Source organism: Balaenoptera physalus (genome assembly GCF_965194825.1).
Source record: "Balaenoptera physalus genome assembly, chromosome: 11".
In the NCBI taxonomy this organism is placed as follows: Eukaryota; Metazoa; Chordata; class Mammalia; order Artiodactyla; family Balaenopteridae; genus Balaenoptera; species Balaenoptera physalus.
This window is the reverse complement of record NC_138896.1, coordinates 99,265,615-99,281,548: the sequence shown is the minus strand read 5'-3', so window position 1 is coordinate 99,281,548 and position 15,934 is coordinate 99,265,615. Positions and strand designations below refer to the sequence as shown.

Sequence of the window (15,934 nt, the reverse complement as noted above, 5' to 3'; positions counted from 1 at the left end):
GTTCTGATGGTTACTCTTCACAAGTGTTCATTTACTACAGATCAGTACTTGCACGTTAACTACAGAGTAGGATTTATTCCTCTCTATGACTGTATAAATTTGTACTTATTTTAAAATAAAAGAACTCAAACTACGACTTAATCAATTTGACACTGACTTCCTGAGTGCATTTGAAAATTATAATTTTGGCCTTCATCCAAAGCTACCTGGATCAGAGCAGCTTTAGACCTGCAAGGCAAAGGTCACTGTGTATGGTAAGCTACTCCACTGGTCTTTAATTTTTAGGAGAAAGTACTTGCAGATCCCTTCCGAAAAAGAGGAGGAGTTAATACAGCAAAGAAAAAAAGTACAGAAAAAACTCTAGAGAAGTTTCTTAGATAAAAGAAAAACAATTGAAAAGTGCTAGGGGAAAGGAAATTTACTGTAAGAAATTAAAACAGGATATGATATCACTTATATGTGGGATCTAAAAAAAATGATACAAATGAACTTATTTACAAAACAGAAATAGACTCACAGACATAGAAACAAACTTACGGTTACCAAAGAGGAAAGTGGGGAGGGATAAATTAGGAGTTTGGGAATAAACTATACACACTACTATATATAAAATAGATAACCAACAAGGACCTACTGTATAGCAGAGGCAACTATACTCAGTATCTTGTAATAACCTATAACGGAAAAGAATTTAAAAAAGAATACGTGTGTGTCTGTGTGTGTGTGCATGTAGAACTGAATCACTTTGCTGTACACCTGAAACTAACACAACACTGTAAATCAACTATATTTCAATTAAAATTTTAAAAAATAAAACAGGTTAATAAAAATTCAGAACCTCCTCTATAAACACCGTTCGGATAACTTTCACTTATTAAGTACCACACACTTCACATAAGCGCTCACTGGGGCCTTGGTAACTGTCCTATGACAGAGGAGTTACCTTAATACCACAAATGAAAAACAAAAGCTCAGAAAGGTTAAAAGAAAGCATCCAAGAGAACAAAGTGATGGCCAAGCAGTGAGTCACCTTCAGGGCTCTCTGATGCCCAAAATCTGTGCTCTTTCTACTAAGTTCACCTACAAACCAGAATCTCATTACTTTCTGGAGGGAGTACTTTCTGTTCTGCACCTCACAGCCCACCAAGACAGTCATCTGTGTTACTAATAGAGAACAGGCACACAGGGAGCCTGAGAAATTGGCTGAGAAGCCCTGATACGGAGCTCTGGAGCCCAATGGGTCCACTGAGAGCAGCTGTTTACTGAGAACACTTCTTCCCTGCCTGTCCCTGTGCTGAGTGCTTTATACACACCTCATCTGACCAACCCCTGACCCCGTGAAGTAAGCAGTGGTATCATCACCCACCCTACTGGCTAATGTGCGTGGAGTTGGGATGGGAACTCAATGGCCTAACTCAAAGAAAACGAATCCTTCGACTAAATGAATTCAATTGAACCAATATTTATTGAGCATCTGCTCTATTCCCATCTGGCCTCTGAATAAACAAAAGATGAATAAATCGGCCAGAGGAGCTGATTCCTAATTATCCATTTTAATGGACAACCTGGGGGCATCAGCTCACGCAACCTCTTGGGCTAATGAACATGGCTGCCCATCACCTTCTTCCTGAGATTCTTCCCTGCTTAGTTCTTAAGGCCCTGCGTTGCTCGTGAATCCCATTCTGACTGTAAGATAACCCCTTGATCTTCCTCTGCTCTCTTTTACAAACTGTCCTTAATTATCTGTGCTCTGCCCAGTTCCCTTCTAGTCAACCCCTTCATTTTCCCAGCTGAGACTTGAACTAGCCAATGTTTATATTTGGACTTTACCACTTCCCTCTCCTGAGTCTCCCTGATTCATTTAACTCACTCAACAAATGAATATGTACCAGGGGCCAGGCACAGTGCTCGAGATAGAACAGTACCTGAGACACCTCTCTGCCCTCCCCCCTGGAGCTTGCCGTCTAGCAGGACACAGTACAAACTGCCAATTATTGAGCACCTACTGTGTACCAGGCACTATGCTATATTTTCATAAACATTAACTCTAATTCTCACAATAATCTGCAGGGTTGATACTATAACCCTGTTATAGTAAGAAATGGGGTTCTGAAGTTTCGAGATCTACCCAAGTTCACAGAGCTGGGAAGGGGAGCAGTGAGGGCTGGAACCCAGCTCTGAGCTGCTATAAAAGCCTCCAAAGTTCTGCTGCTGCTGCCGGATCCCACATTTCCAGCGCCTCACGCACATTCCACTGGCACCTTAAATGCAGCACAGCCCAATCCCAGGCCACCATTTTCCTCCCTCACAAATGTGGGTTAAAAGAAAGGAAGGAAGGAAACAAAACCAGGAAGGAAGGAAGGACAAAGGTACAAATCTAGCTGGGGAGCACGACATCGGCTTTCCAACAGATAAAGTAAGACAGGTTAGGACAGCTTCAAAAATGGTATTCCTTGAAAATAAATATTCTAGAAATCCAGCTTGGACTTTGTATTTTAAATAGGCTTCGACAACCTGGGCCTTGCTAGGGACTTACATAACATTTATGTTGAAGATTTATTTCTCTGACCACTCCTGCCTGTTCATGGGCTTAAAATAGGTTTCAGAGCGAGGCAGTGGAAGGCGACAGCAGGGGGACCAAGATGAAAAACCAAAAACACAAATTCCTGTTGAATGGTTTCCATTAAATTAATTTGATTGGTTTACTCTGACATTTGGTTTTGCAATACTGTTTCACAATCTCTAGGAGAATGGGCTTTGCCATAGCAATTGCCACTATGCAAGTCCAACTGCATAACTATGCCACTATGCAAGTCCAACCTGACTAACCAAAGCAGTTGGCTCTGTAGAACAGCACTTGGTAAGGAGCACGTTCTGGCCTCCAGCAACTCATGTGCTTGGGATCTAACAAGTTCCTGTTGCCCAATTACACAAAAACTATGTACAGATATTCTAAAAGTCGCATTCTAACTTTATGATGCTTCAGAGCACGGGTCCCCAACCCCCGGGCCACGGACCGGTACCTGTCCGCGGCCTGTTAGGCACCGGCCCGCACAGCAGGAGGTGAGCGGCGGCAAGCCAGCGAAGCTTCATCTGCCCTCCCCATCGCTCCCATTACCACGGGAACCATCCTCCATCCCCCCACCCCGTGGAAAAACTGTTTTCCACGAAACCAGTCCCTGGTGTCAAAAAGGTTGGGGACCGCTGCTTTAGAGATAACTAAAAGCTAGCAGTGACGCTCAATTAAATAGAAGGTTACCAACAGTCCCTAAGAAAACATATCTCACTAAAAATTTCATAATTCAAGTTTTAGAGTCAGACAGGCCTGGGTTGAAATCATGGTTTTGCCAGGTAGTAGCTGTGACCATGGCTGAGCATGGTAATTAAATCCTCTGAGCCTCACTTTGCTCAGCTGCAAAATGGGGATAATACCATCTGTACTAAGCTAAGATGAACTCCTTTACATAGGTAATGGAATATAGCAATATCTGATAAATGTATCAGTGATATTATACTGACCATGAATCACTCTTCTCTTGGAGAATTTACCTTAAGATTATTTGTCTACGCTCCAACCACCCTGGGCCACCCATCAACCCCAGGACAGCCTCCATCAATCTGCATGACAAGGATGGTTACTATTGCTCTTCTGACCACCAGAAACCAAGTCCCGCTTTCATTCTGCAGGCTGTACACACAGACCTGCAGCAAGACTCCCACAGCCACGGACCCAGACATCAGTTCTAAAAAGAAGAGCGATTTTTCCAAGTAAAAGAATAATAAAAACACCTCCCAGATCCAGGGATTCAAATCTTTCGAAATCTAACTACACTGACAATCAGCACGCAAGGTTGCTGCATCGCACGACTCTGGGGGCTCCATGTGAGCAGCACGTGCTGGGGCCGGTGCAACGCGGCAGCCCTGCTGTCAAGGCTAAAGGACTTCTCACTCCCGCCTGCCACGTACCCCTTCTGGTGAACTCTAGGCACACACTTCAAGCTAAAATGCAGATTTCCAGACATATTTTTCAATAGTGTTAATAACACGCTAGCATTTATTTGAAAGCTGCTTCTCTTTCTAAGATTGGAGGTAAGGAATCAACAAGATTAAAGAGGGGGGAGAGGGAAGAAGGCATTTTAAGGAGAAAATCAACAACCAATAGAACCATCTGGGACCGAAAATCATTCTCAGGTACTTGATTATCCAAGAGATCCTGTAAAAACCACTCTCCACAAAGAGAAAAGCATCTGTAGCAATGCTTTGCAGAGTGGCTCATCTATAGCCGCTCAGTCCCGAATCCGCACCAACTCCAGCTGAATACCCTGCGTGTATCAATAACATTTGTATTTCCTACCTGCAAAGTCGTACTCTGGTCTGAGAAGGGAGAACTGAAGAACGTAGTAACGATGCTCATGACAATTTCGGTGACATACCTCTCCAAAATTGAGTCTGCGTGTTTCCTGTCACTTGTGTTGTTACAGGCCTGGAGGACAATTGGACACTTTAGACGTTATACCAAAACCTGCACACCAGTTGTAAAATTAAGACATCTGTGACTATTCCTGCTAATTACCCTTAACAAAGGAAAAGTAAAAGCCTGCAAGTCAGTACTTCTCCCCTTAAGAGACAGCAATGATAAAAAATAAATCATGGAAGAAGAGAAACAGATCAACTTGGATATCATGGTGTGGAATCACAGAACATTAAAATTGGTGTGGGACCTACAAGGCCATCGCTTCCCGACTCCTACCGACTTGTGGCAAATCTAAAACTCAAAAGGCGGTAAGAGGCATAATAACTACAATTGTCTACATTTTCCCTAAAAGTAAACTGTTTAAGCCATTCATCTTCTCTAGGCCATAGTTTCCTAAAGCATATAATTAAGATCCTGAATCAAATATTATCACTGAGGTCCACTGTGCATGATATTCTCCAAACCTACAACACTCTTCCATTCCATAAAAATTCTGCTGATATGCAGTTGAAATTAGTGGGCTGTGACTCAGGATAATTGTATAAGTTTTGGGGTGAAGAGAGACTTCAGATTTCACCTGGACTCTACATAATTTCGCTGCATAGAATAAGATTAGAGATTTATCAATAGAAGAACAAGTTTAAAAAATTGATTTTATTAAATCAAGTTTTATTACCAAATTCATTAGCCCTCTAATTTGAGATATAAAATTGTATATAATAAAAAATTATGAAGTAAGGGGTAAAACGATCAAATTTTATTAGCTATCATGCTCTGAGCCCAGTGATGAGCAGTCTGTGGACACATCCAGGGAATGAAGGTGGCAACAGATTTTACAGCATTTTTGAACAATTTAAGGCAGGGGTCAGCCAAGTTAAGTGCTGCTGGCTGTTTTTATAAATAAAGTTTTATTGGAACCCAGCCATGCCCATCTGTTTACAGACTGCTATGGCTGCTCTCATGCCACCAGGGCAGAGTTGTAGTTGTGACAGAGACCGCATGGCCCACAAAGCCAAACATGATCACCATCTGGACCTTCACAGAAAACTTGTCAGAGTCCTGATTTAAAGAGGCAAAGCAGCCTTCCATTTCAAGCCTAAACCCCCAGATTTATGGGATTAAAAGACTAGGAAGAATCTGAGATAAAAATATATACATATTTAAATAATACATCAATATATACATCTGTGACACCAACACCAGGGTATTATCAAACATAGTTCTTCATTACAAGGAAAATAAGTTCTTGCAGGCTCCTTGTCTCACACTGGGAATTGTACAGTCAGGAGAAAATACCACATTCTAGCGTTCTCCAATGCACCTTTTTTTTTTCTTTTTAGCATCACAACGTTTCTGAAATTGGTATTCATCCCACAATCATTCTCTCAAGGACTGAATTACTTTCCCCCCAAGCACCCTCCCCCCGAAGCCTACCACCACAAAACTCATATGAAATCCATAAAGCGCCCTGTGAGGTCGCAGTCCCATAGCTTTAGAACCAATATTAAGCTCAGTGCAAAACCAAACCAAGAGTACTGAAGGCCACCCCAAAGGCTGGGTCAGGAAAGCAAAAGACGGAAAGTGACATGCTTTGCAGGAGGCTCGACACCAGACTGTAGGAGATATTATAAATGCTCACACTCAGGAAGGTGTCCTTCGAGGAAAGACTTATTCTCAAAGAAATGAAAAGTTTGTAAATTTGATTTTAGTATGTCCCAGGTTATCATTCACAAATCAACCCATAGAGGATGAGATGAAAACCAGAAATAATCTACCTTCCCTGAAGCTTGACAAGTAAAATCTATTCTCAGCTAGGAGTAAAAGGGTCAAAAGAAACGAGACGTGTGGAGAGATGATAGCCAGGTGCCTCCCTGTGCCACAAATCAGCGAGATGAAGTTACGTGACTGCGTCCTTACGTCTGCACAGCACAGGGGGACCCAGACCCACACGTACCCCCTCACCCTGCCTCCTTAGCTCCAGAAAGACTTACCCTGCAGATGTCCACAAGGAAATTCTCAAACAATTTCCACATGTGATTACTGGTATAAATCTCCTTCATTTCCACCTCCGTATCCACATAGCAGTGATTCAAGAAGTTAATGTACGCAATTTTAACCTGGAAGAGAGAAACAAGCTTTTCTCAAAAACCAACTTAGTACGTGCGGGATTGATTAGTTTCCTCATTTCAATAGTGACAAGGATGGACCATGATGGTCATTCCATTTTCCCCTGCACGCTTTAACTTCTATGATTTTTTGATATTCAAAATTCACTATTATAAAATTCAAAAACAAATCTTTTGGAAGAGAATATGTTCATGACCTCAAGGTAAAGAATGGAACAAAAAACACTGATCATAGAAGAGAAGATGGACACGTTTGACTACATTAAAATTAAGAATTTCTGGGACACCCATGGTGGTCCAGTGGTTAAGACTCCGTGCTTCCACTGCAGGGGGCATGGGTTCGATCCCTCATCAAGGAACTAAGAAAAAAAAAAATTTTCTATGAAATGGCACTGTTACAAGAGTTAAATGACACGATTTGGGAGAAGCTGTTTGCAATGCATATCCCCACAGAGAATTCCTACAGATTTGTGCATATAAGATGGCCACGCCAAAGGAAAAACAGGCAAAAAATCTGATCTGCTATTTACTTAAAGGAATATCAAATCTCAAAAACAACATATGGAAAGGGATTGAATCTCATTTAGTAATCAAGAGGATAGAAATTAAAACCACTATGAGATATCATTATACACCCACCAGACTGAAAACAAATATATACTAATAAAGGGTCTGATAATAGCAAGGGTTGGCAGGGTCTGGGAGCAACAAGAGATCTAGGGGGAGGGGTGGCCACTGGAGTAACTGCTGGAAACCACTTCACATTATCAAGTCAAAGGGAAGAAATGCACCTTGTATGACCCAGCACTTCTAAGTACACCCCCTGCAGAGGTGTGTACACCAGGACACACGCACTGCTCCTAACAGCAAAAAAGCAAAAATAACCCAAATGAGCATCGACAGACGTACAGAAAATCATATTGTGGGACAATGACACAGAACAATGCTCCAAATCAAAGGTAATGAATACAGGTGTGTAAGTCAGGATGGATGAATCCTAACGCCACACAGCGGAACAGGAAAAGGCACAAAATAGTGCATAAAGGAAGTTCAAAAGTGGTCAAAACTGAATTACACTGTTTAGGGATGTACAAAGAAAACTACGTAAGAGCCACCCCACAACTATACCTCCATGAGGGAGCCCTCTGGGGGAGGTTGGGGACTGGAAAAGGACACAGGCGAGGAATGAGGCACATTTCCTGACCTGGGTGGTGGTTACACAGCCGCTATCTTCGTAATTATTCTTATACTGCACAATTCACGTCTATGTACTCTTCTGTACTTATGTTGTATTTCAAACAAAAATGGGTAAAAAACAAGCTATTATACCTCACTTATGCATAATATGAGAAATGCAAATTACAACTATATCGAAATACCACATCCATCTATCAGGGATATGAGAATCCAAATGTTTGATAATATACTGTATAAACCAGACTGTGAGAAAAATTCAATTTTTTATTTCCTTCTTATTATTATTATCACATTATATAATAAGCTGGTTCAACATTCATGGAAGACAATTATGGTACATCTGTACAATGAAATTTTATACAACTATAAAAAAGGAATGTAGAATCTCTTTATGGACTGATATGAAAAAAAGAATGTACCTGGAATGTCACCTTTTGTGTTAAAAAAGGGGGGGCCAAGAGAATAAAGTATATATATTCATAAATGTTTATATGCAAAACTCCGAAAGGATACACAAGAACCTAATAAATAATTTTTTGAGGGGTGTGGGGAACAGGTAAAGAAGATTTTTCATAGTTTACTCCTTTATGGTCTTCGCTATTTGAATTTTTCAAAATGTATTAACTTTTCCAAACATTAATCTAAAAACAGTATATATATTTAATATATACTACACATGCTATATATATATAAATGTATGTATATTTAGTTTAAAATATAAAGAGTATATATTTTAAAACATACAAAGATAAAATATATACTGTATGATCCATTTTTTTGTTACTAGCTAATGTATATGAATAGGGAAACAGAAAGCTGGAAGAATTTACTTCAAAAACCTAAGAGGTGGGCTTCCCTGGTGGCGCAGTGGTTGAGAATCTGCCTGCCAATGCAGGGGACACGGGTTCGAGCCCTGGTCTGGGAAGATCCCACATGCCGCGGAGCAACTGGGCCCGTGAGCCACAACTACTGAGCCTGCGCGTCTGGAGCCTGTGCTCCGCAACGAGAGAGGCCGCGATAGTGAGAGGTCCGCGCACCACGATGAAGAGTGGCCCCCGCTCGCTGCAACTAGAGAAAGTCCTCGCACAGAAACAAAGACCCAACACAGCCAAAAATATTAATTAATTAATTAATTTTAAAAAAAAACAAAAACCTAAGAGGTATTTATTATGGGCAGTGAAATAAATGGTAGATTACTTTCATTTTCTTATTGGTTACCTGTAGTTCCTGAATATTTTATAGTCGACATTCATGATTTTTGCAATACAAGTTTTTGTTTTAAAGAATACACTTACAGAGTTAAGTTTTACATTGGTATGAACTGTATCTCAATGCACCGTTTTTCTCATTTCTGAGAAGTTCATTCAGGTCAATGCTCTTTGCTCAACACATGGAACCATTCGTTCCACAGAGCTGAAGCCCTCCAGCAGTTTCCCATTCTTCTTCAAGGAGACAGACGGAAAAATTTACTTCCCCCATCATTCCTCTCACCCAAAACCAATGCTCAAGAAGATGCTGTTTCAGCCAATGGAAATCTCACAGCAAAATGAGCTGCAGGTGTCAAAACTGTGAGGTCCCACCTAGGTCAGTGGAAGACTCCCATCCAGCCACAGCCCCACACACCACGAGGAGAGACATGCCCAGGGCCCACCCATCCTGGGGATAGAGTCACTCACCTCGGGGATGCAGTCCTCGTGGGTCACCACGCGGACAATGTCATCCAGCGGGAGCAGGGAGTTGCACTTGATCTCCGTGTAGACGTTCTTGCCCTCTGTGCACACGGCCAAGAGCTCGACCAGGTGGATGTGGTACATGAGAGGGCTGTTCTCATCCATCCGGTCCCGTTCCGACCTCATCATCTGGATCAGAGTCTGGAAAGAGGCTCTGTCGTTGTAGAATACGAGGACATCCTCTCCTGAATTAACCAGCTATAATCAAAAGAACAAGACTTGTTTATAGCACAAATTTGCAGGGATGGGGGAAGCATTAAAAAAAAAAAATCTATTCACAGAGAAAGAGATGTTCTGTTAGCATTTACCTTCCAAAACCAGTAGCACCTGTACTACTGAACTCACCTATAGATTTCATTCATTTATATTACTAAACAACTACAAATCTTCAGCAGCATCATTTTCATTCACAGATATAAAAATATCACAACAGTCCTAAAAAACTATCAGGGGAAGAGAAAGTCTACATACCAGCATTCATGTATCTGGTAAAAATGTAGATTTCAAGCTTGCACTTGTATTTCCAAACTAATAATTAGGCTATGATTTTTGTTTTTAAAAATGTTTCCATCTCCTTTTCATGCCTTATAAGTATTCTTCTTACAACTCTTTCATACGCTGCCTTATTTCTTCACAATCACAAATTATCCAATTCTAATTAAGATACGCCTTCCTTTCAACACTCAAAGAGTCAAGGCATTCCTATTCGTAACTTGTCTCCCAGGGACTGGGGCTTCTCATAACTCTACTTAAGAATTAATCAACAGGACATGGAAGCAACCTAAGTGCCCATCAACAGATGAATGGATAAAGATGATGTGGCACATATATACAATGGAATATTACTCAGCCATAAAAAGAAATGAAATTGAGTTATTTGTAGTGAAGTGGATTGACCTAGAGCCTGTCATACAGAGTGAAGTAAGTCAGAAAGAGAAAAACAAATACCGTATGCTAACACATATATATGGAATCTAAGAAAAAAAAAAAAAGATCATGAAAAACCTAGGGGTAAGACGGGAATAAAGACACAGACCTACTAGAGAATGGACTTGAGGATATGGGGAGGGGGAAGGGTAAGCTGGAATGAAGTGAGAGAGTGGCATGGACATATATACACTACCAAATGTAAAATAGATAGCTAGTGGGAAGCAACCGCATAGCACAGGGAGATCAGCTCGGTGCTTTGTGACCACCTAGAGGGGTGGGATAGCGAGCGTGGGAGGGAGGGAGACGCAAGAGGGAAGAGATTTGGGAACATATGTATATGTATAACTGATTCACTTTGTTATAAAGCAGAAACTAACACACCATTGTAAAGCAATTATACTCCAATAAAGATGTTTAAATAAATAAATAAATAAATAAATAAATAAAATAAAAAGAATTAATCAATTTCACCACTGCATGAAATACAAAAGATCCAAAAAGGGCCGGCACAAAAGTCAAAATAAATATGGTCAATATTATTTACTTAATAATAACTAACCTTTATGAACTCTGATTATGTGCCAGATACCATGATTACTTACAACAGCGACTAGAGTAGCACAGCAGACTTCCAATAAACGGTAGCTATTATTGTCATCATTATCTCATTTAACCTGCCTATCAGCTCCTCAAGTGAATACCGCCATGCCTTCATTTACAGAAACCCACATTGAGGGTTTGAGAAGTCAAATAACACGTCCCGAACTACACGGCCAGGAACATGGTACAGCCAACGTTCGCATCCCAGGTCGAGCCAACACTTTTAATGACACTGCACCACCTTTCACTGAAATCATATATGTGGATAAGATTATAAACCCAAGTGTTAAGTGGATTTACTTGAGATTCCTTTTTTTTTTTTTTTTTTTTTTTTTTTAAGGTGGAAGGATGGATGAAACCAAGCATATGCAGATGCCAAAGTTGCGGGAGTGACAGAGGACCTTCCTGGCCAGACTGCATCCATGGGACACTGACGTCCCACAGAGAACCAAGGGGGACTTTGCCCCAATTCCACTGACCAGTTTCTCCTTGAGAATCATCAAGCAACAATTTTTCCAGCTAATTAATTTGGTTAATAATTTTTTTTTTTTAAAGTCATAGAATCTACAAGAAGGGATGCTCTGGCTCAAAGGGCTCTACCCACATTTAACCTCCATCCACTGTATTTTGGTTCAGTATTCCTGGGGGTGTTTTTCCCTCTCAGAAGAATCCAAGCCAATGATCCTTAAAATAAATAGATTTATTGCTACAAAAAACTAGATCAGACTCTTGCCTGTATCTATAGCTTAAGCTCACAAACACATGATTACACACACTTATACACACACACACACACACACACAATCACTTTCTGTCCCTTCCTATGGCTCCTGGATAGGGTGCCAGTTCATACTGATAAAATTAAATAATTTTTAAGCTCCTACGGAACACCAGAGGAAGATATATACAAATCCATAGTTGTCACCTCAGCCATGACCATGTCTTGGCACTTTTTGATGAATTTCCCTTCGGCCTTGACAATCGTCTGCAAGAACTTGATGTACTGGACGTTTCGACCATGAGTCTCAATGCAGTGAACAAAGTGCTGGACGACTCTCTCGTTGATCTCACTACACAGCTGGAAATTGTTCATGAAGATGTGCTGCATCGTGACCGCCTCCAGGATCTGGCACAAGAGTGAGGGCGGGGGCACAGGGACATGGTCAAAGGAAGGCCAGAGCAGAGGACCAAGTGAGAAAAAGAAGAGTCCACGACAAACACAGAGAGGCGGGCATTTAACCCCATGAAAGCATCTTTCTCCATTCTCGCTTCTGTACCGCCTTCCTTTTTACTCAACTTTCTCAATAAACACATAGGGCACTAAACTAATCATTAGTTTTCTGCTGAATGAATTCCAGAGGGACCATCAGCACCCACGTCAAGAAATAAAACAGGCTGCCTTTATGGCCCACCCCCCAGTTTTACTACTATTTTGACTTGCACAACCATAGATTTGTTTTGCCTGTTCTGGAACCTCATGCATCCTCTTCTAACTGGCTTCTTTTGTTCAACGTTACTTTTGCATGTTGTCATCCATGTTGTTGCATGTATTACTAGTTTGTTCCTTGTCACCGCTATGTACATTGCATTGCATGACTATACCACAATGCATTGATCTGTTCTATTGTTGATGGGCATCTGGGGGAGTATCTAATTTTAAGAGTAAGTAGTTACACAATTCTTATGACAAATACGATGAACAGTTTGAACAGTGCCGCTGTGAACATTCTTCTAAATGTCTTCTGATAAACACAATGTATGCATCTCTGTTGGCTTTATACCCCAGAGTCGAATTGTTGGGTTGCAGAGTTTAAATATGTTTGGCTTTGGAAGATACTTCCAAACAGCTTTGAAAGATGTTAACAATTTACATTCTACATTACAGCTACTCTGTATCCTTGTCAATACTTAGTAATGTCAGTCTTTTCATTTTAGTCACATTTTGTCGTACGCATCTTGCTTGATTTGCATTTCTCTGATGACTAACCATGTTGAGGGCCTTGTCATATTTATTGGCCATTTGGATAAACTCTACTGTGGAGTGTCCCATTGTTAAATTTTTTGTCCATTTAAAAAAGTGGGCTGTGAATTTCCTCATGGACTCTCCTGAGTTTGATACCTATTCTGGGTATGAACTCATGGCTGGACTCGTACGCTGTGTCTTCTCCCACTCTTTGGCTTGTCTTTGCTAACTTAATGGTGTCATTTGATGAAGAGAAGTTCTTAATTTTAAAGAAGTCCAATTTATTGATATTTTCCTTGATGACTAGTGCTCTTTGCATACTGTGTGAAAAAACTTCCCTTTCCACAAGGTCATGAAGGTATTTTCATGTTCTCTTCTAGAAGCTTAATTTTCTACTTTTTACGCAGACTTACTGAGTTATTGGGTTTTATGACTAGTATGAGGTAGGGGGCTTTAACCTTTTCATTTTTTGCCTTTTCTTTTTCTTAACATGACAAAGAGGGAACATTACCCTACAACGCAGTAGTCCTTTTCCTGGAAAGTTCCAGCAGTACGGATGAGTGAGTGCTTATGTGTGTTTCTGTGTGTGTATGTGTGTGAGGGTGTGTTCATGTACAAAGATGTCCTTTGCAGTACTGTTCACAAGCCAAAATCAGACACTGCCTAATTGTCCATTAATACAGGAATGGTCTAAAAAAAGTTACATTCTACAGAATGCTATTTAGCCATGAAAATGAATGAGAAAAGTTTATATATTTTTCACTTGCAAAGACAGCCAAGATGTGTTAAGTGAAAAAAGCAAAATGCAAAACAATGGGTGGAGTGTACCACCACCTTCTTTTAAAAAAAGCATATGACATATTTAATATATTTTTTAAAACATATTTAACTAAAATGTAACATAATTATGTTTTACATGGATATATGATGTTTTGTATAAACACAGAAAACTTGATGCGTGACCTTAGGAGTGTGTCTGGGCTGTGAGAATCAGTACTTTGCTATGCCTGGAGTTTGATGTAATGAGGACTGTTATTAAGAAAAAATATCAATTTGTCTTACCTTTGCATCTACCACCTCTTTCTCCCTCCTTCTACCTTTTTTCCCAAAAAGATGGGGAGTATTTACATCCTCCTGAGTGTTGATCAAAATGTTCCCCGTTGGAATGAATGTTGCCTCATAACAAGTCCCAGCGGCCACAACAGCAAAAGAACAAGGTGTTCTTCTCTCTTCCTGCTCCCCCAGCCTCCTCCCCACACAGATTTCCAGACAGGCCTCCAGTCTTACCCCTGGGTTGAGAAACAGGTTTATGTGTTTGTGGAGCAAAGCCTGATTCTGCTGGTTGCCAGCACAGAAATTCTGCAGAAACTCGTGAGCCAGCCTCATTATCTCCTGCATCTTGGTGTCTTCGGCCTGTGTGGAGGGAGAGGGACAAAAAACAGGTTGAAAACAGGGCTATGCCTTTGACTGGAGAAGGTCGACAGGAGAAAGCACTGATCTCTCGGCCAGGAGGCCAGGTTCGATGACGCCCCCATCCCCTCCGACTAATGTGGGGCTCTGGGGGTGTTTGCTGGGGGCGGGCTGTGTGAAAACATTGGGGGCCTGCACTGCTGACCCAGCAAAGAAGCCAACAACTTGTCCATACTTCATGGAGAAAAGTGAATTCTCTCCCACTAGCTTTGGGCAGAAATGAAACGATTTTATTGGGGAAAAGGGCCATAGAGAGTGAAAGCTAAAAGGAAGTGTCTGGAATTCCACTGTCTAGCAACAGCTGAAATCTCTGAACCCCCTACTTCTGAAAATACAGACGGACAGCAGATGGGAGCCGACTTCCTCAATGGCCATAAACCCACACCTCCCCAGCTCTCGGGCATACATTTTTAAGTTGCCTTAACCTGTGGACACACTAACTTTTGGCAGTAGCTAACATGGCACAGTGGAAATCTCTTTACGTTCTAAGTTAGGGAACAGTTATCTATCTTAACTCCTTTCCCTGTCACTTCAGGCACATTATTTAACCTAAGACTTAGTTTTCCCACCTATAAAATCAGGATAATATGTGTCTCAGGCATTTCACATGGTTGATTACGATATTCTCATTTCATATATCAAAAACACACACTCGATAAGCAACAAGGATATATTGTACAGCACAGGGAAGTATAGCCATTATCTTATAATAACTTTTAATGGAGCAAAATCTATAAAGATACTAAATCCCTTTGCTGTACCCCTGAAACTAATATAATATTGTAAATCAACTATGCTTCAATTTAAAAAAATACACTCAGTATTTGTAAAGAGTTGGATGCCTATGACAAGACAATTATATAAAACCGCTTGCCACTCTGCCCAGTTCTAAACAAGCCACCATTTACAATAGTAAAAATGCCCCAAATGGAAATCATCCCTCAGATTCATAGAGCCCGCGTCATCTTCCTAAGTCATCGCACATACTTTGCCTCATTTCAAGGGCCAGAAAGTGTAGCGTTTGGGAATGCAGGCCCTGAAACCAGGCTGCCTGGCCCTTATGCCAGGTCTACAACTTCCAAGCTGTGTGACCTTGGGCAGGTGACTTAACCTTTCAGTTTCCTCATCTGTAAAATGGAGCTAATAACGCACACACTTCCTACTGTGGTTACGACGATTAAATGAGAAAATTCATGTCAAGGGCTTAGACAGTAATGACTCAGTAAACATTAGCTATTGGTACTGGTCTAGAATGAGTGTCAGCGAATTTTTTTCTTAGAGGTCCAGATACGTACTTTAAGGCTTTATGGGTCAAAAAGCAAAACGGAAGACGTTACGCACGAACTTATATAACCCCTGAAAATTTAACTATTCAAAAACGTAGCAACCATTCTTATCTCATATGTTGTATAAAAACAGGTGGTGGGCTGAAGTGATCCACGTC

At 40.9% G+C, this 15,934-nt stretch overlaps 1 protein-coding gene across 6 annotated transcripts in view; it reads right to left on the bottom strand.

Annotated features, from left to right (window-relative positions):
• ITPR1 (inositol 1,4,5-trisphosphate receptor type 1) overlaps positions 1-15,934 on the bottom strand; it is a 320,647-nt gene that overhangs the window by 130,910 nt on the left and 173,803 nt on the right. For all 6 annotated transcript variants that reach the window (XM_082412032.1, XM_082412033.1, XM_082412035.1 and 3 more), the window contains exons 31-35: positions 14,308-14,433; positions 11,983-12,183; positions 9,474-9,725; positions 6,466-6,591; positions 4,355-4,483 (exon numbers count right to left, since the gene is read on the bottom strand). In XM_082412032.1, coding sequence (XP_082268158.1) covers positions 4,355-4,483; positions 6,466-6,591; positions 9,474-9,725; positions 11,983-12,183; positions 14,308-14,433 — 834 coding nt within the window. The remainder of the gene's footprint in view (positions 1-4,354; positions 4,484-6,465; positions 6,592-9,473; positions 9,726-11,982; positions 12,184-14,307; positions 14,434-15,934) is intronic.